We start from the raw sequence: 20,626 nt of genomic DNA, 5'->3' as shown, positions 1-20,626 counted from the left end.
GGCGCCGGTCTTGACTGGGCGACTACCGTATCTTCAAAGGTGATGTGCCGCACCCGGTTGGCTCTTTGGGCTGGACCTCTGTGCCCTGTATGCCTGACGTGCAGAGTAAGATGTCTTAGGTAAGTGAATGCCGAGCTCTCCATCTGCCTCGGGGCAGGGTGCTGTAACCAGTTTCTTCACTGGATAGGTAGCGCAGGCCTCTTGACTTCAGAGGACTGCTGTCCGTCGTTTACTGCACGAACGGTAAGTTTCGAGTAACTCAAATGTCTTTAAAGTCTTTAATAATGATGTCTCTTGTTTTGCAGGGTTCCGGCGATGGCGGATGACGGGCTGAAGTGCCTTGAAGATGGAGCCCGTGTGATGAATAGAAGCGACTGGAAGCACGTAAGTAAGCGCTTGTTGCCAGCTTCACAATGCGCTCTAACTGTCTTTTTATTTTGCAGGTACAAGTTCGGAGCGGCTGCAGGGTGCCGGGATACCCACTGGGTTAGATGTGGAAAGGAGTAATGGCACGTGGGTATTAAAGTTCCCCAATGTCTTTAAACGCACCTTGTTTTGTCTTTCAGATGCGGGATGCAGCGCCGACGGCCTCCAGAGCGTGCGAAGAGTTGGTAAGCTTTTGTCTTTCAGATGCCGGAATACAGTGTGAAGACCTCCGGAGCGCACGAAGAGTAGGTAAGCCTTTGCCTTTCGGATGCCGGAATGCTAACCTGTTCTTTCTTGTCTTTATAGGTGTTGCTGAAGACTGGATTCAGGATGGTAAGCCTTTTTCCTTAGGCCCAGGATCAGATGCAGAAGACACGATGAGCGTTCTGCTGCAGAGGATGCAGAATAACGCAAAGCAAGATTCATCCACCGGGTGTGGTTTAAATAGCCTCCTGTAGTGCTTAGGGGTCTCCTTCCACAGCCACGCCTAAGTAAGAAAAGAGTTCCTGGTAAGAAAAGAGTTCCTGCCTTCCAGAAGAGTTCCAGTGTTCTGCATCTAGGGAGTGGCTCCAGCCCCACCCAACAGGAAAAGTAGTTCCAAACAGAAGAGGATCAGAGGCTCAACTGGCAGGCAAGTAAGCAGCATGGTCTGCTGCAGGTAAGTCCACCCAAGCATTATGAGCCCGGTGCTTCCAGCGCTGGGACGGGGCATATTTATGAGCCTGGTGCCACTGGCGCCAGGACTGGGTCCAAAAGGTCCCCATTGGGACTGGTTGGCACTCGGAACCTGGGTTATGGATCTGCTTCCAAGGGAGTTGGGAAAACCCTGACCTTTTGGAAGCAGAGATCATGACAGTACCCCCCCTCAAGGCCCCTCCCAAACCGGGCTTCTCCGGGGGTTTTGGCTTGTCAGGAAATGTTCGGTGAAATCTTTTGATTAGGCGAGGAGCATGGACATATTCAGCAGGTTCCCAGGATCTCTCTTGGGGGCCGTAGCCTTTCCAGTCAATTAGGTAGAATAGTTTAGATTTGGAGATCTTGGAGTCCAGAATGCTTTTGACTTCAAACTCGAGTTCTCCATCAACTAGGATAGGTTTTGGAGATTTGGTTAGTCGGGTTTGAGGTTGCACGGGTTTTAATAGAGAGACGTGGAAGACCGGATGTATCTTCATGTGCGGGGGCAAGTCCAACTTGACCGCTACTGGGTTTACTATGGTAGTGATGGAATAGGGACCAAGGTATCTTGGGTTGAATGTGCGTGGCCCTTTTAGAGATAGATATTTGGTGGATAACCAGACTTGATCCCCTACTTGATAGTGAGGGGCTTCCTTCCGATGTTGATCTGCTCCTTTCTTGTATTGTTCTTTAGCCCTTTGAAGGTGAGAAACAGCTTCCTTAAAGGCTTGGGTGATTGTAGAATGCAGGTAGTCTACTGCTGGTGTTTCAACATCTTGGAGGGGATCCAACTCCGAGGTTCGAGGGTGACTGCCGTACAAAAGAAAAAACGGGGTTTTCCCAGTTCCGGAATGGACAGAGTTATTGTAGGCATACTCGGCTATCCAAAGGATATCTTTCCAAGTTTTTTCAGTTTGTTGCAGCATGCAGCGTAAATACTGTTCCAGAGTTTGATTGGTCCTCTCGGTTTGTCCGTCGGTCTGAGGGTGGTGACTGGTCGATAGTCTCACATCAATTTGAGCCGACCGACAGCAACTTCGCCAAAAATGAGAAATAAATTGACTACCTCGATCCAAAATTAGAACCGAAGGAAAACCGTGCAGTCGGACGATGTTTTCGAGAAATTCTCGGGCCAGAGTTGCTGCTGTTGGCAAGCCTTTGAGCGGAATGAAATGCGCCATCTTGGAGAATAAGTCCACGATTACTAGAATCGTATTGTATCCGGAGCATGGAGGTAGATCGGTGATGAAGTCCATAGAAAGCGTATGCCAAGGGCGAGGTGGGATGTCAATAGGGCGTAAGAGGCCTGCTGGTCTTTCCTTTTGACTCTTGTTTTGGGCGCATACTCCACAGGACATTATAAAGTCTCTGATATCTTTTTTCCAAGACGGCCACCAGAAGTAGCGCTTGATCTTTTCTGAGGTCTTGGCTATACCGGGATGACCTTCCATTAAAGAGTCGTGATAACAAGAGATTACTTTTTTCTGTAAATCTGTGCTGGGTAGGTATAATCGTTCTTGGAAATACAATAAGTTGTCCTTTACTGCAAAGTCCTTTCCCTGCAGATGCCAATTCTGTATGTCTGCTGGAGTTACAAGTTGCCTGGCTTTATCCTTAACTTCCTCTATGGATTCTGTGGCGATTACACCCAGAATTCTTTGTTCGGGAATGATTGGTACAGGTTTAGGGTTGATCAAGTGTTCTTCCACTCCCATCCGAGAAAGGGCATCGGCTTTACCGTTTTTTGTACCAGGTCGATAGGTAATTATGAAGTCAAACTCGGCAAAGAATAATGCCCAACGGAGTTGTCTAGAGGATTGGGCTTTTGCGGTTTTCAAATATTGCAGGTTTCGGTGATCCGTAATCACAATAACGGTGTGTCGGGCCCCCAGCAGATAATGCCGCCAAGCCTTAAAGGCAGACTTGATAGCCAGAAGTTCCTTGTCAGTAATCGTGTAATTGACTTCAGGAGGCGAGAATTTGCGGGACCAAAATGCCACGGGATGCAACTGATTGGTTACCGGGTCCTTTTGTGATAGAACTGCCCCCATGGCAAGGCTTGAAGCATCAGTTTCCACGATGTAGGGGAGTTCGGGGCGAGGGTGTTTTAAGATTGGTGCAGAGATAAATTTAGTCTTCAAATCCTGGAAAGCTTGTTCCGCCTCGGTAGACCATTCAAAACGTTTGTTTTTCTTTAACAAGGCAGTGATGGGCTGGACTATTCGAGAGAACTCGGGGATAAACCTGCGGTAAAAGTTAGCGAAGCCTAACATGCTTTGCACACCTTTTACGGAAGATGGTGATGGCCATTTGAGAACTGCATCGACCTTCTTTGAATCCATACGCACTCCGCCAGGTGATAATATGAATCCCAAGAATTCAACTTCAGTCACGTTGAAAACACATTTTTCCAATTTAGCGAAACGTTTGTGTTGACGCAATCTTTCGAGGACCATTTTCACGTGTTTCCGATGTTCAGATTCCGATGAAGAATAAACGAGAATGTCGTCGATGTAAACAACAACACACACATCTATGAGCTCTCTGAGGACATCGTTCATAAAATATTGAAAGGCGGCCGGGGCATTGCAAAGTCCGAAGGGCATGACCTGATATTCAAATAGCCCATACTTGGTGCGGAAGGCCGTCTTCCATTCATCGCCCTCTTTTACTCGTACCAGGTGGTAAGCTCCTCTAAGATCCAGCTTTGTATATATGCATGCTTTTCTGACTTGGTCCAGGAGTTCAGGGATCAAAGGTAACGGATATCTATTCTTAACGGTGATCTGGTTCAGGGAGCGATAATCGATACAAGTTCTAAGGTCTCCTTCCTTTTTTGGAACGAAGAACAAAGCTGAAGAGGCAGGGGACTTGGAAGGACGAATAAACCCATTTGCCAGGTATTGATCCAGGTATTGTCGAAGGTGAAGGTTCTCAGGCTCGGTGAGGGCATAAATTCTACTACAAGGAGGAGTAGATCCAGGTATCAGGTCTATCTGGCAGTCATAAGACCTATGAGGAGGTAGAGAGTTAGCCTGCTCCTTCCGGAAAACATCTTGGTATTCTAGGTATTCGGGAGGTAACTGGGGAGTCTCTGAAGAAATTGCTGCCAGTGCAACACCAGGTGGAGGGTGACAAGTAGAGACACATTCTGGAAACTGGACCGTTCTTGCTCGCCAATCGATCAGAGGATTGTGTTTCTCTAACCAAGGTATTCCTAGAATAATCTGGAACTGAGGGGCCTTGATCACATCGAACACGATCTTCTCATGGTGTCCATCTTGACTTACTAGCGTCACCTCTTGAGTGGTATGCGTTACTGGCCCGGAGGCTATCTCCGTACCATCCACCGTAGTAATGACGTCCTTTACAGCCTTGGGACAAAGAGTTAGATTCATCCTCAAAACCATTTCATGATCCACATAATTGCCGATGGCACCGCTGTCGACGTAAGCTTCAATTGCATGTAATCGATCCGGATTATCAGGGCTAATGAGGACCATAGGTATCACGAAATGCGAGGTCACGGAACTGGTTTTCACGCTCGGCAAGAGGACCTCTATTCTTGTCGGGCGAGGTCGTTTCCCTGCTCAGAGTTTGTAACTGTGGTAACTGCAGCTCCTACTGCCTTCTTGGCAGGTTTCACCGGACAGTCTCGAAGAAAGTGCCCTGAGTTTCCGCAATATAGGCATAATTGCAACTGTTTTCTCCTTTCCCGCTCCTTTTGTGTTAGAGGACCTTTCAGACCCCCTATTTGCATGGGTTCCCCGGAGTCTACTCCTTTGGAAGGAGTTGGCGGTTTGGAAAATACTCGGGCATCAAACTTGGAACGATCGGCCTTCCTGTTCTGCAGTCTGTGATCTATTTGAACGACCAAGTCTATATAATCCGAACAGTCTTGTGGGGGATTCACTACTTGGGCTAAAACGTCTTTGAGCTCTCCACGTAGACCTCTATAAAACAGCGTAATCCTTTTGTCCTCAGGCCATTGAGTTTCCACTATTAGTCTATTGAAAGATGCAATATAAGCCAAAAGGTCTTGATTACCCTGTCGCAACGAAAGAAGCTCATTGTCCAAGGCCTGCCCCTGTGCATGTCTTGCGAACAGTTTTTCCATACTAAGCTGAAAGGCTTGAAAATCATGGAGAACCGGATCATCTTGATTAACTAGAGGGATCGACCAGTCTGCCGCATTGCCACTAAGGTACGAAAGTACAAAAGCTACTTTAGCTTGATCAGTTGGAAAGGCTGCTGGCCGGCATAAGAAGTGCAACCGGCACTGATTGATAAATACTGCAAACCTCTTTGGGTCACCAGAAAATCGTTCGGGCAGAGCCAGAGGTACATTCCCAGGTAGGTTGATCTGCACTGGATTCATAGAGGATGTTGAAGGAAGATTTGCCCCTGATGCGGGTAGCGGGGTCTGTCCGGCTTGTGACTGTAGCAATTGTCTAGCAAGATCATCTGTTCTCTCCTTGGAAATAATTAGTTCCCTTCTTAGAGCGTTCGTTTCCTGACGAGCTGCATGCACTTCTGCCCTTAGTTCCCCAAGTAACCGGGCTAGGTGGTCAGTATCCGAGGTTTCCATAGCGCCTGAGCGAGAGTTTTGCGGTGGGCTTTGCGTTCTGTAACGCTCACCTGATTCTCGCAGAGGCGCCGGTCTTGACTGGGCGACTACCGTATCTTCAAAGGTGATGTGCCGCACCCGGTTGGCTCTTTGGGCTGGACCTCTGTGCCCTGTATGCCTGACGTGCAGAGTAAGATGTCTTAGGTAAGTGAATGCCGAGCTCTCCATCTGCCTCGGGGCAGGGTGCTGTAACCAGTTTCTTCACCGGATAGGTAGCGCAGGCCTCTTGACTTCAGAGGACTGCTGTCCGTCGTTTACTGCACAAACGGTAAGTTTCGAGTAACTCAAATGTCTTTAAAGTCTTTAATAATGATGTCTCTTGTTTTGCAGGGTTCCCGCGATGGCGGATGACGGGCTGAAGTGCCTTGAAGATGGAGCCCGTATGATGAATAGAAGCGCCTGGAAGCACGTAAGTAAGCGCTTGTTGCCAGCTTCACAATGCGCTCTAACTGTCTTTTTATTTTGCAGGTACAAGTTCGGAGCGGCTGCAGGGTGCCGGGATACCCACTGGGTTAGATGTGGAAAGGAGTAATGGCACGTGGGTATTAAAGTTCCCCAATGTCTTTAAACGCACCTTGTTTTGTCTTTCAGATGCGGGATGCAGCGCCGACGGCCTCCGGAGCGTGCGAAGAGTTGGTAAGCTTTTGTCTTTCAGATGCCGGAATACAGTGTGAAGACCTCCGGAGCGCACGAAGAGTAGGTAAGCCTTTGCCTTTCAGATGCCGGAATGCTAACCTGTTCTTTCTTGTCTTTATAGGTGTTGCTGAAGACTGGATTCAGGATGGTAAGCCTTTTTCCTTAGGCCCAGGATCAGATGCAGAAGACACGATGAGCGTTCTGCTGCAGAGGATGCAGAATAACGCAAAGCAAGATTCATCCACCGGGTGTGGTTTAAATAGCCTCCTGTAGTGCTTAGGGTGTCTCCTTCCACAGCCACGCCTAAGTAAGAAAAGAGTTCCTGGTAAGAAAAGAGTTCCTGCCTTCCAGAAGAGTTCCAGTGTTCTGCATCTAGGGAGTGGCTCCAGCCCCACCCAACAGGAAAAGTAGTTCCAAACAGAAGAGGATCAGAGGCTCAACTGGCAGGCAAGTAAGCAGCATGGTCTGCTGCAGGTAAGTCCACCCAAGCATTATGAGCCCGGCGCTTCCAGCGCTGGGACTGGGCATATTTATGAGCCTGGTGCCACTGGCGCCAGGACTGGGTCCAAAAGGTCCCCATTGGGACTGGTTGGCACTCGGAACCTGGGTTATGGATCTGCTTCCAAGGGAGTTGGGAAAACCCTGACCTTTTGGAAGCAGAGATCATGACAGTGAGAGAACTTATATTAGCCTTTACAGGCCAGAAGGCATTATGAGGAGTTCCCTTAGATACAGAGGTATTCCTGTGTGGAGTGAGTGTTTTATTATCATGATTGTCCAAATTGATAGATAAGCAACTATGAGTACCTGATGAGTTTTTGTTCAGACCAGAAATCCCTATGGATGATGAAGAAGAGCAGATTATCCCTGTGGAATTAGAAGCAACAGTGGTCAGAGAAGAAAGAGTGGTTCTTCATATGATGGATGATGAGCGAAGAGGATGGAGAACAGTGATACAGGGTGACAGATTTGACAGACGAGGAGCTGTTTAAGGATGACTATTCAGATGGTGAGCTAGTATTTTTCATATGTCGCACTTATTGGATTAAAGTAGAGAATTAAGAGATACCACAAAGAATGGTGATGGTAAAAAAGACATCGTCATTTTTTCAGTAAGATTTAGACAAAGTACCAACTTTATGGACCACAAGTCTATATGACGTGGGTCTATTAAAACAGGTAGGAGCAGTTAAAATCAAACTTAAACCAGGAGCCCTTTTACCATGTGCAAAGCAATATTCCATGTCCAGAGAGGCAGTTGAAGGTATGTTTGAGACAATTTCTGCTTTAATGAAGCAAGGAATATTGGTACTATCTGATTCTCCATGTAACACGGCTGTGTACCAAGCGAGACAATCGACGGGGGTGGTGGAGATTTATACAAGACCTTTGCCCTCTCAACAATATAGTTAAAGTTGAGTTTCCTTTAGTTCGAATTCCTGCAAGAATATTGTGCAACATCCCATCCCTGGCCAAGTATTTTACAGTTATAGACTTTAAAAATTCATACTTTTCAATTCCCCTTCACAAAGTCTCACAGGATTTGATTTCCTTTCAAACAGAAATATTCACCTGAAACATAATAATTTGCCACAAGAGTACTGTGAGTTGCCTTCAATCTTTAATAAAGTCCTTCAAATGGATCTGGTTAATGTCCAACTCGAATGTGCAATAGTTCAATATGTTGATGACATTTTGGTGTGCAATGAGACAGAAGAAAGATGTTGAGAAAGGTTCAATTAAGCTCATGACTATACTCTCAGAGAAAAGGCATAAGGTGGACAAGTAGAAGTTACAATATTGCCAGAAGGAGGTTATGTATATAGGACAATTGATTCCTCATGAGAGGAGAAAAGTGACAACTGAGAGAGCAGAAACAATTATGAAGACCTCAGAACCTAAACAGTGAGGGATATGCACCAATTTCTTGGCCTATGTAACTATTGTAGTACCTGGGTTTTCGATTAAAGTACTTATATTCAACCAATTTTAAGAGGACTTAAAGAAGCACAGGTAGGCAAGAGTAAAATAATATGGACAGATGGGATAGCTAAAGGATTTGAAGAATTATAAAATGCAATCAGTACAAACCCTGTGTTGGGAATTCCAGATTATCATGAAGACATTTATTTATTTTCTCAGTCAAATGGAGAGGTCATGACCGAAGTCCTTACACAGAAAACGACATTAGGGCACAGAAATAAACCATTGGCCTATTAAAGGGTAATTTTAGATCTAGTTATGGAAGGGCATTATCCCCGTGAGCAGTCTTTAGCTGCTGCTGCATTTGCGATTTAAAAAGCTTCAAGTATAGCAATGGGGGGTTCAGTAACACTATTTGTAGAGCATGCATTATTTGCGATTTTAATAAAGCACAAAAGTACTTTGACCACACAAAGAGCATCAGGATGTGAGGTCATTATATTGAATCCTGCGATTAAGATTGTCAGATGCAAGAGAGTGAATCCAGCAATGTTCGTAGCAGAACCAGTAGGGGAGAATGATTATGTACATGATTGCAAAACATATACTGAAACTTGCAATGAAATTCCCCAAGTTAGAGAAAATGCTATTGGGAGAGGCAAAGTTGTTTTTATTAATGCTTCTTTCGAAAATTGATCCAACAACCAGATAATGGCATACTGATCAGCGGTAGTGAAGCTTATTTGACAGGGTGAATTTGAAGTAGTGAAAATCGTGAGATTGCCTTTGCATTGCTCAGCACAAGCTGTAGAATTAGTGGTGCTTACCGATACGCTTCAGAGATTCGAAGATGAGGAAGTGATGGTGTACTCTGACTTCTCCTATCTGATGTCAACTGTACATGCAGGTTTGTCATGCTCCAAGAGAAGGGGCTTCCTCCACGCAGACACCACTCCACTGCAACATACAGCCCTATCGGATACATGTGTTGAAGTATTAGCACTGCCATTGACTTCAGAAGTCATCAAATGCGCAGCCCACACTAAAAGAGTAGATGTGATTTCCCATGGAAACAAATTTGCAGACTTAGAAGCAAAAAAGGCAGTCTATTTCCCAATCATTTGTAATTTCGAAATAGAAAGTGATAAACAAATGACAGGATGATGTATGTTGGTAAAGGAGGGATCTAACATGCTGTCTATTGTCCAGCTAGGTTCTATGTTCTTTCATCGTCGGGCAGTATTATGACTGCCTTTTCAATGTGTATACAATTTTGAAAAATGTCATTGAAATTATTTTTGGGGGGGGTGATTCACCCCCCTCAAACATCCTGCCCCAACCGATTTTTTTAAACTATTCCCGACCACCCCAAGACCTTATCTACCCTTTCCCATACCCCGATAAAATGTCGATGACATTTTTCATAATTTTAATCTTGTTTAAAAGGCAGTCGTAATACTGCTTGACGATGAAACAATGGTATATGGTCCAGCTAATTGAGATGCAAGGACGAGCACCACAAGAAGAGAAGGATTTATGGTAGAAACAGGGGTGCTCTTTATCCCCCATAGAGGTAATTTGGAGCCAGAATAGCACTGGAAAGCCAGTTATGCCTCTAGCATTATTAAGAGTAGCGATGGAACAGTTTCACTATCCTGCACATATGACTCGAGAGAATCTAGCTGTTACAATTGCAGAAGAGTGGCTCTCGCCATATCTGTTGGAGCATGCAGAAATGTTTATTGAAAATTGCATTGTGTGCCAGAAATATATTGCAGGGCACACTTTGCAAACAGTCAAAGGAGCAATTCCTAGACCCAATGTCCCACTTCAGCACATACATATAGGTTATGTAGATAGGCTGCAGACTTAAAATGGCTACAGATATATGCTGGTTGTGATTTTTGCAGTCGGAAATTACCATAGACTACCTTAACAGAGGACAACCTTATGAAAGGTACAGGAAGCTGGAGGTGGGGTGGGGTGGGCAGTAAGAAGGGGAGGGGTGAGGGGAAAAGGCAATCGAGAGGGAGAAGGAATAAAGTGAAGACCAATGGTACGGTGGGTCTGTCTTTCTGTGACCTTTATGATAGGCCCAGTGTGTAGAAGTGAATGTACAGTAGGTTGCGATCCAAACCCAAGATAAAACAAATTGCAACGAGAAGGAGGAGGGATCCCACATCCACCAGCTGCACTTCACTGGATTGGACTGAGCTGTACTGAAACGGCACTCTGCCCACATGCAAGCACTGTATCCCACAAAACGGCACAGCGGAAACAGCACTCTGCCCTGTGAAGCTACTGTGGCACGCTGCCATCTGAGTCCATAACTGGAATAGCACTCCACCATCCGTTCCCTCCGGTACTCCGCCGTACACCCAGGCAAGTCTTGCCACAGGTGCTCGCTACTGTAACGCACTCTGCATCCATTTCTTGCAGCACTCTGCCTTCCTCCTAAGTGAATCCCGCCAGTGGTGCCCACTCTGCCATCCATCACTGTCCTCCTGAGCAAGTCCACAGGTCCTGGCTCTGCCTGTGCTGGCTGCTGGCCCCAACTCAGTGCGGGTGCCGAGTGACTCCACCAGGAACCAGAGGCCTAACGTCACTGGTCAACTGTGGATCTAGAGGAAACAGAACACAGCATCTGATACGGGTAAGTCCCTTCACTGCACGTTTGCCAATTGACGTACGTCCGCCTGCCCAGGACTCATCTCCGCCCTCAGAGGACTCTACATGGGCACACTACTTCTTTGTATTGCCCGGATGACGGGTTGGTACCGCTTTCCCGGGGACACTGCCCTCCACTCCATCCAACAGGAACGTGTATGCTGGAAGAGGCCTGCTGCGACGGAGGGCTCAGTACATAAGTAAATAAATAAACAAAACAAATGAAAAAAGCATTGTGAAGAAGCCAGTGAAGAAAAGGAGCCACCAAGACGGCTTTCACGTCACAGGACATTCCGGATCCAAAGTTCTCAGGAAAAAGTAGGGAATGTGCACACACCAGCAAAGGAGTAACCGGAGCCAGACCAAGCATCACATGCAAAGAGGCCACCTGGGGAACCGGAAGGAAAAGGAGTGATCCAGGGAGGCAAGCATGGGAGAAGAACAGGCAGTCCAAGAAAAGATCCAGCCAACCGCCACATCCAGAGCTGTATTCCTAACAAGACCACAACCCTTCCAACTACAGCCACAACAGGACAGGGGCCCTTGGTGGGAGGAATGGGTGTAAGAATTTTCTGATTTCATAAAAGCAGTAGGGGATGAGAAATCTACAGCCCTCCTTGACATTCTAAGCAACCTGGCTGGGAAGGAGATAAAGGGAATCCTTAAGCCCATTCCACTGCACAAGAGAATGACATATGATCTGGCTATTGCTACCCGGAACAAGAGATTGGTTGCACAGCCAAACACAGATTTTTAAATGCCAGCGACTGCCGCATGAAAAAATAGGAGACTTCAGCATCAGGCTACAAAAAAATCACCCACTGCGACTTTGCCAACTTCTCCAATGAAGAAGCAATACAGTTGAGAATAGAGGGCTGCACGTCACCAATATTTCCAAAGTACCTCCTCAAGAAGTCTCTTCCACTGGAGGAAATACTAGAGCTAGCCCGTATTTATGAAAGGGTGGATGTGCAGGCCACAAAGATCAAAAGCCTGAAGTAGGCTGGCACTATCGCTGCCATGCTCAGAGACACCTCATCAATTCACAGCCGAGCAGAGCCTAGGAGACAGAATGTGCTATAGGTGTGGCCTGTCGTTCCCCCACCGGGGACCGTGTCCAGCAATGGGCCACCAGTGTGCCAGATGTGGGAGGGAAAACGATTTTGAGTCAGTGTACAGGGATGGGGTACTCTTCCCATCAAGTGGCACATGCCACTGCAAAGATGAATGATGAGAGTGATGGACGAAGTGCATCTGTGGGAACCAGGAAAGCAAGCGGAGCCATCAGACGGGTATGCAAGAATGGACACCCGACTACGTGGAGAATGAATGGGAAATGCTGGGGTGGAACTAGAAGAGCCTAAGTAGTTGGATGATGAGGGAGTCATCCTCTACACAGGATGGGGCCCAAGGCCGGTGGACTGGGCGAAGAGAGAGAAGTTCAATGTTAAGTGGGGGTAGATGTTGTAGTAGGAAATGACCATGGACTGCTTTAACAGAGGACGACCTTAAGAAAGGTACAGGAAGCTGGAGGCAGGGGGGAAAGCAAGGAGGGGAGAGGAGAAAAGGCATTCGAGAGTGAGAAGGAATAAAGTGAAAGTCTACATTACGGTGGCTCTATATTTCTATAACCTGTGTGGAGCCTAGTGTGTAGTGAATGTTCAGTGGCCCGCGAGCCAAACCCAAGATAAAACAGTGGTATGTCCTTTTTCTAGATGATCAGGCAGGTACATGCACACACCCTGATGTCACGTGCACTGCCAAGTTCCTTGTGCGTGAAGTCTTTCCCAGATGGGGTGTGTGTGAGGTTTTGCGGTCTGACAATAAACCGCATTTTGTAAATGAGAAAATAGTTCTATTAGGAATTAAGAATATGTTTTCTTCTGTGTATCACCCATAATGTGAATGATTAAATGGATTATTAAAGGACAGGATTACAAAGATTAAGATGACTCTAAAGAAGGGATCGCTACATTGCCTACCCCTAGCCTTAAACGCCCTAAGAAACAAGCCTTGCTCAGATCACCATCTAACTCCTCAAGAGTTGCTGACTGGATGCTGCATGAGAACTCCTAGAAACTGATGCCCATAGTGTAGCAGACATATTAGCTAACGAGATGCATGATTACCTAACAACAATGACTGCAAGTGTTTCTTTCGTGTCTCAACAGGTCAAAAATCAAATGGAGGGATCAAAGAGAAGTGACAAAGACAATCAATCCCTTGAAGCAGAAGATTTGTTAAAATAAAACCAGCTTATACCCAGGGGACCAGGTTCTGGTACGAAAGGAAGAAGAGCTTGGCTGCATTTGCACAACATCAAACCATATAAAGGATAAAATCAGACCCCTCCTGCAACTACTGAGTGTGAAGCAAGAGAAGAAGCTCTGCGCATGCAGACTCGTTCAATGGTCAGGTGCAAACACAAGGAAAATGAAGAGCATAGCAGTACTGTAAAATAAAGACAGATATTTTTCAAGATTCGCTAAGGAATAAATAGACTTTCAGTCATCCTGGAACTTTTTAGATAGGCTCAAGGAACAATGGTTGTAATGTACCAGAGCTGAAAGAAGAGAAGCACATTTCATCTTGTGCCACCCATTATAATAATGATACACACATTCTTGTTTGCTGTTTTTACATATACTTTACAATTTTATCCAGCTTTAGTAAAAAGACATATGAATATAGTAAAAAAAAATTGGAAATCATAAGAATAATTATATTATTTTCAGAATAATTATAGCAATTATTTTACAGTTCTTGATCTAAAAGTGTGAACCAGAAATAATTACAGAGTTACATATTCAAAATTAAAAACAAAATGAGGAGGTCTCAGAATTTAAAAGGTCCATTGCCGTCAAGAAAATCAGTAATCTATCATGGAATTATAATTGTGATATCATTCTGCAGAAAAGCAATATAAAAACCTAATATTGCAAGATTGCTGACATGGGTTGATGATGAGGGGGGCCATTTCAGATACTACCCCTGAAGAATGCGTTTTTATGCTTCGGAAATAATGACATGGTGAAAGTTGCAGAAAACCACAAGTGTGGCCAATTTTATGATGCAACAGGCATGAAGTGGGGAACAGCAGTCCTGACGGACCATTACTGGGCCTGTGAGATCAAGAACATATATAAAGTTGCCCCCAAAATGGCAAGGAGTTTGTTCATTGGTACTGATAAGCATACCAGCCTAAGTAGTACCACAAAGGAACCTACAGATTACAGACTTCCCAAAAATGGACATGCACCTGAGGAAGAAAAGACAGAGGACAAATAATTACTTCTCAGAAAAATCAATAGAAACCAATTATGACATTTCAAATGAGCATAAATTGTTCAGCAGAGCAGCAGTGATATTTACAGCACTATTCCTGCGAGGAACTCTGACTGCAGTAAATGCTACGTGGTTACAAATAACCAGATGGGAGCTGCTGCAAATGATCAATATGACAATAAAAGCATCTAATGCGATCAGAGAAGAGTTGAGAGCAATCAGCATCATTGCCCTCCAGAACAGGTATATCCTGGACTTAATTACAGCAATGGAAGGAGGCAAATGCGCCAAGATTGGGCCTTCTTGATGTACATTACACCGGCCCTTGATGGGGAGAATGGTACTTTGACAAAACAATAACGATGTTGTCAACCTTGCACACAGAAATGGTGGATGAAGTAGCCAAGAACAAGAAGAACGGCTGGTTTTCATGGATTCCAACTTGGTTGGCAAATGCCTTCAAATTACTTGGATAAGTACTAGTGTTGGTATTGCTAGGATTTTGTCGCATAAGGATCATCTTGGGACAATGTCAGAAGACAGACAAGAAAGCTATTGGGATGAATATCATGATTGCTATAGATGCTGGAACTGGTGAGCAGATGCAAAATGAGGAAAGTACCCGTGAAACTATATAGAAAAGCACCTTTGCACCTCCAGGAATGAAGTTCTACTACCCCAAGGATCATAACACATATGTAGGATGCTGGATATTCTGTCCACCATCAGGAAATTGCTACTACATGACCTGTAGTGTGGATGAATAAATAAAGAATTCAGATCACCTGAGGGGGGTGACAAAGCTCTGGGTCCCAAAAAAACGACAGTAGGAACAGAAGATAGAGGAGATTGAAGAGGTGAATGTGGTTGAGGACTCGACAAGAGGGGGGAATGTAGAGGACCAGTTGGATGCATATAGCCTATCTCCTGCCCCCTCACCACCGTCATACTGGAACAGCAGGAGAAGAGTTGAATGTGGGACCCCTGTGTTGTCCGTATACCGCATTGAGTGTACGAGAGACGATATGCATTCAGACAACCAAACGGAATGTACCCTCACACTGAGAGAGTGGAAGGATGTCTGCATGCACCATTGGATGTTATGTATCACTGAGAGACATCTGACAGGGGCAGAGTGATGTTATGAAGAAAATATATGAGGTCATACTGAAAATACTTAAAGAATGATGATGTAACTGAAGTGACAAGAGAAACATGTAAGAATTGATAAAGTGATCATGTATGTAAAAGAAGATAAAGTAACTTGGTGATCAGTAAGTGTAAATACGTAGCAACGCAAGGTAAATGAGACATATTGAGGCTTGTTATAGAGGAATATATAACGTGGCTAGGACGGCCATAATTGGAAAATGGACGCCGGCTTGTGCAAAAATTCATTCTAGCTACCTCAGACACACACTAGGGCTGCAGAGTCAGCAGACGCTGGAACACAGTTTTGTGTGCAAACGAAGAGGAGTCTATGTTGGCCTGGGGTTCACGGATGCTATTTCAGATAATAGCTGCAAAGCACAAAGGGAGCCAGATGGATAAGCCATGAGTGTGAGACATATTTCCCTTAGATTAAAGAAGATGAAAACAAGTGTAAGAGCCAAGTATTTGACAATTAACAGAACAGCGAATAAGGCTCATACAAGATGGGGTGAACAAGTCTCTTGAGGTCAGAAGGAGCAATAACACCCAGCATAATTGAATCAAATAGCCACATTTGCGGTCTCCTCACAGGTGATGCAGAAGTCGAGAACAAGGGCTATTCATTAAGCTGTGGATGAAGGCAGTGATGTGCTCATACTCCCTTGAATGTCCCAGAACAGAGAGCAACTGCAAGGTCAACTACAGACAGGAAACTTTGGCTTATGGTCAGACTGACGAGAGATGATGGACTAATTGGGGGAGTAATCTGATGTGACTCAAGCACCTGAGTTTCGGGGTCCTTGCGTGCTGCTAGCCGAGACGAATGTCCAAGGTTTGGGTGGGAATGCCAACCAATCAGTGGATCTATGGGGCAACCTGTTATGCAATGTTGAATAGACCAATCTGGTGCCATTTTATCTGCTATAATCAGTATTATACATATTTAGAGGTAGTTCAAGGTGTTAACCCATATACATTCTATAAATAGATATGTTCCCCTAACCAATCCCTCCCGCCAGTAGGTTTTACAGTTTGCCATGCAGGAAGACGTCATAGATGATGCATATTGGGGTATAAGACCTCTGTGTAATCAAGTTTGTGTGTGTGTGTGCAAGCATCATTCCGATGTCTGCTGGGGCACCCTGCTTTATTAAATTGAGAATAAAGTAGTACTTTCCCATATTCTTTGAGTCTATTTGGTTATTTGGTCTGAGATCTTTATTGGTAATTCCATCTAGCTCAAGAGAGACACTTCAAGGTATTAGAGCGCTACTCACTTTACAAAACTCCACCACATCACTAGAACTTTAAGGCCTGTACCTTGAAGACGTACCATATGAGAAACCACGTGTGGTGCGGACTGGACCTACTGACATTGGCAGATCTTCTCATGCACACAGAGATACGTTTTGGCTATCTGTTGGCGTGTTCTGCGTGGTGTGACTGAGAAAAGAAAGGCCAGAGGCTCTTTCCACAGAGGAAAGGAAATGTAAGACCAGCACTGCTGTGCTGTGGAAGAATCTGTACCCTGCAGGCAGGACTCACAGGGGAGAGCACATCCCCGTCGAAGCGCCGCACTGGCGTGGGCTTCCTGCGGTAGGCCGGCTCGGGGTGGTAGGGCGCCTTGTGCGGGTGCGGATGCGGGTGCGGGTGCGGATGAGGATGGTGGTGCGGCTTTTTCTTTTTCTTCTTCTTCTCCTTCCTCTCCTCGCGCTGCTTGATGCGCATCAGCTGCACGCGGCGCTGCTGTCGACTGATGATCACTGAAAAGAAGCAAATTCGTTGTCAATTAGTGTGCCAACAAAGTGCAATGTGCAGAGAAAGCAAAAGTGCTGATGATACAAGCTAGAACATGATGGGTGGAACAATACGGGGAAACATGCTGAAATGATGGGCAGAAAACCTGTGGCATTTCATGTGGGGCATGGTCATTTTCGCTGAACGAGCAGAATGTATTAGACATGCAAAATCTGCCTTTTCCACTTTCCACCCCTAGGTATGACGATCAACAGCGTAGAGTGTGGCACCACGAGGACGCCAGGTGTGTCATATTCAGCCTGCACCACTCAAGTAGAGTTCCGCAGAGCTTCCCAGACTTCTCAGACCACCTCTCACTGCCCCTAAGGAAGTCGCTTTGACATTCTCATCAACATGCGACTGCCCGAGTAAAGCAATAGTCCATTGTTTAGCATTTTAGAGTCGAAAGTGGAGGGTCCAGTAACACTGAGAAATAGAGACACGGGGCTCTGGGTCTAAGCATGCAGGTAGAGTCACATCAGCATCTGAGGACGAGGCCACTCCACCTGCCTGGAGCCCCGGGCCCATTGCCACCAACACCCCTCCAGTCAGCTGCTCAACCTTGCCCCAGTACCAATTCTTGTTCTGATTGGGGAACATGGCCCACGTGACCAGACGCACCTTCCGGGAACTGCACAGGATCTAAAAAGGAGACAAGCATCCTCGAGCCTGTCTCTCCATTTGCCAGCAGAGGCACGTCACCACCTGAGGACGAGGCCACTCCACCTGCCTGGAGCCCGTTGCCAAAAGCACCCGCTCTTGTGCCTGGCCAACCCCGACCCAGGGGCAGTAGCATCATTTTATTTCCTGCATTCGATATTCATGTGGCCAGAAATTTAGCGGGCGGTAAAAACAGGCGGTGTTCTTTTTTTTAACACTGCCTGTTTTTACCATTACTGCCAAACCTATAGCGGGGAAGCGTGCTGCAGAATTGGTCAGGGTCGAAAAGAGAACGCCTAGCCATTTTAGCAGCCTTTACTTTAAGTACGGATCACTATTAATAGACCCACGGATGTGCTGATTTTAATTATTAGGCGTTTACATTTGTTTTAATTCATTTACAGAAAACGATTTTGGTTTGCATTGTTTATTTAATAGCACCTGGCTGGCCTTCACTTCCCAGCCTGCTGCCAACAAGTGAGAAAGTGGCCATGCGTAGCCACTGGTTCCTCTTTGTGCCACACGTTCGAGGTTTTAGGGGGCGTCCCCCTCACTAGGCCAAATCTCTGGCAGGATTGGCAAGTCATTTCAATACCATACCCGCAGACCTCTAAGAGCTGCTCTACTCAATCAGGAAAAGGGGCATGGGAAGAAAGGTGTTTCCAACCCTTCCACACTCAGGAGCTGTGTAGGGCTGCAAGCTGCACCGTCCAGTGTCATAGTGCAAAGAAAAACAAGCATTGGCAATGCCAATAGTTGTGGCGTTTACTGTTGTTCTTTGCATTATGCATTTATAGGCACCAGGGTGCAAGTAGGAGAGTGCAAAGTTTTAAAGGAGGAATGCGATAAGGGGCGCAGGTGTGCAAGAGAATGAGAAGGGGAATAGAGCAAAGGAGGAAGCCACTGAGAGAGGGTGCAATGGATGATGAGCAAGAGGAAATATGAGCAAAAAAGGGTGACAGTGAGAGGGTACGAAATAAAGCGAGAGTGAGGAGAAGGATGAGAGGAGGAAAAGTCGTTGGGTTGGGGAATAGAGGGTATAAGGTTGGTGGTGCTAGAGAGCTAGAGGGGGTAGGTGTGCATGACTGGGGGAGAGTACATAGAGGGGGTAGGATGGTTGGCTGTAGAGAGAGTTGGGTAGGGTAAGAGGGGATAGAGAGAGGGTGTGGGGAGCACGGATGGTGGTAGTGAGAGGATACATACACAGTGCCAAACCTTGACCCGCCATATACACAGTGCAAGACCTTGAGCCTCCACATGCACAGTGCAAGAACTGGAGCCTCCACATGCACAGTGCAAGACCTTGAGCCTCCACATGCACAGTGCAAGACCTTGAGCCTCCACATGCACAGTGCAAGACCTTGAGCCTCCGCATGCACAGTGCAAGACCTTCAGCCTCCGCATGCATAGTGCAAGAACTGGAGCCTCCACATGCACAGTGCAAGACCTTGAGCCTCCACATACACAGTGCAAGACCTTGAGCCTCCACATGCACAGTGCAAGACCTTGAGCCTCCCCATGCACAGTGCAAGACCTTGAGCCTCCACATGCACAGTGCAAGAACTGGAGCCTCCACATGCACAGTGCAAGACCTTGAGCCTCCACATGCACAGTGCAAGACCTTGAGTCTCCACATGCACAGTGCAAGAACTGGAGCCTCCACATGCACAGTGCAAGAACTGGAGCCTCCACATGCGCAGTGCAAGACCTTGAGCCTCCACATGCACAGTGCAAGAACTGGAGCCTCCACATGCACAGTGCAAGAACTGGAGCCTCCACATGCACAGTGCAAGACCTTGAGCCTCCACATGCACAGTGCAAGAACTGGAGCCTCCACATGCACAGTGCAAGACCTTGAGCCTCCACATGCACAGTGCAAGAACTGGAGCCTCCACATGCACAGTGCAAGACCTGTAGCCTCTACATACATGTCGATAGGCCAGTCCGAGCATGGTCCTGATGTGTGAGTAGGGTACTAAGGTCTGCCCGTAGTCCCCCGTGATCGTGCATGTCATGTGACTGCTTTGCAGGTGATGAAGGCTGTCTTACACCCGGTGGGAGCCGCACTGGCTATCCTTTCAAGGAAGCATCATGTTGAAGACGGCCAGCATTACCTACAACACAATCACAACCAAAACCCCACTCTACCTCATCTCCCGTGCCCAGTGACCCACCAGAAGCCAACAGACTGGTAGGGTCTTCAGGCTAGAAAGAAAGAACTGCCAGAGGGAAGGAAACAGGAAGCAGGCCTTTTCCTGCCAGGTACCCTGCTCTGGGAAAAGCATCCTACACTTTGCAGACCGCACTCTTCAAAGAACATCTCAGCAAACGCTGATTGCTCCACTCAACCCTACTGCCCCCCTTCTGGAGCTCGCCCCCCCTGATCTCTCCCTACCCACCCTAGCCCTCGCCCCCTATTCACCGCAACACCCCTTACCTCTACCCCTCGGAGACTAGTGTTGCCTTCCAGCTAGACCCGCACCGCATAGATCTGACACGCGCGTGCAGGGGATGCTGCACGCGACTTGCACCCGGCCTCGGCCTTTGTTTCTCTCCTTGGCCGATGGGCTGTGCACACGCTGTTCCATATCGGAAACACACGCTGCATGGGACAGTGCGACCTCGCTCTAGACTTACTTCATGATGGCAGAGAACACCAGGGGGCAGGGGGTGGGGCGCAGAGGGAGGCCAGTGGCGGTAGGCATTGCTTGCACTCGTTTTACAGATGGCCTGCCAGGGGAGGGAACACTGGGGAGCTATAGGTAGAAAAACTGGCCT

At 46.7% G+C, this 20,626-nt stretch overlaps 1 protein-coding gene across 2 annotated transcripts in view; it reads right to left on the bottom strand.

Moving 5' to 3' along the window:
* The window catches only part of TMEM198 (transmembrane protein 198), a 394,279-nt gene that overhangs the window by 36,622 nt on the left and 337,031 nt on the right, over window positions 1-20,626 (bottom strand). The window contains exon 4 of one of the 2 annotated variants that reach the window (XM_069616944.1): window positions 16,919-17,154. In XM_069616944.1, coding sequence (XP_069473045.1) covers window positions 16,919-17,154 — 236 coding nt within the window. The remainder of the gene's footprint in view (window positions 1-16,918; window positions 17,155-20,626) is intronic. The other variant, XM_069616945.1, reaches the window with a different exon arrangement.

Source organism: Ambystoma mexicanum, chromosome 9 (assembly GCF_040938575.1).
Source record: "Ambystoma mexicanum isolate Mex_15411 chromosome 9, UKY_AmexF1_1, whole genome shotgun sequence".
Lineage (NCBI taxonomy): Eukaryota > Metazoa > Chordata > Amphibia > Caudata > Ambystomatidae > Ambystoma > Ambystoma mexicanum.
This window is presented reverse-complemented; position numbering and strand designations above follow the sequence as displayed.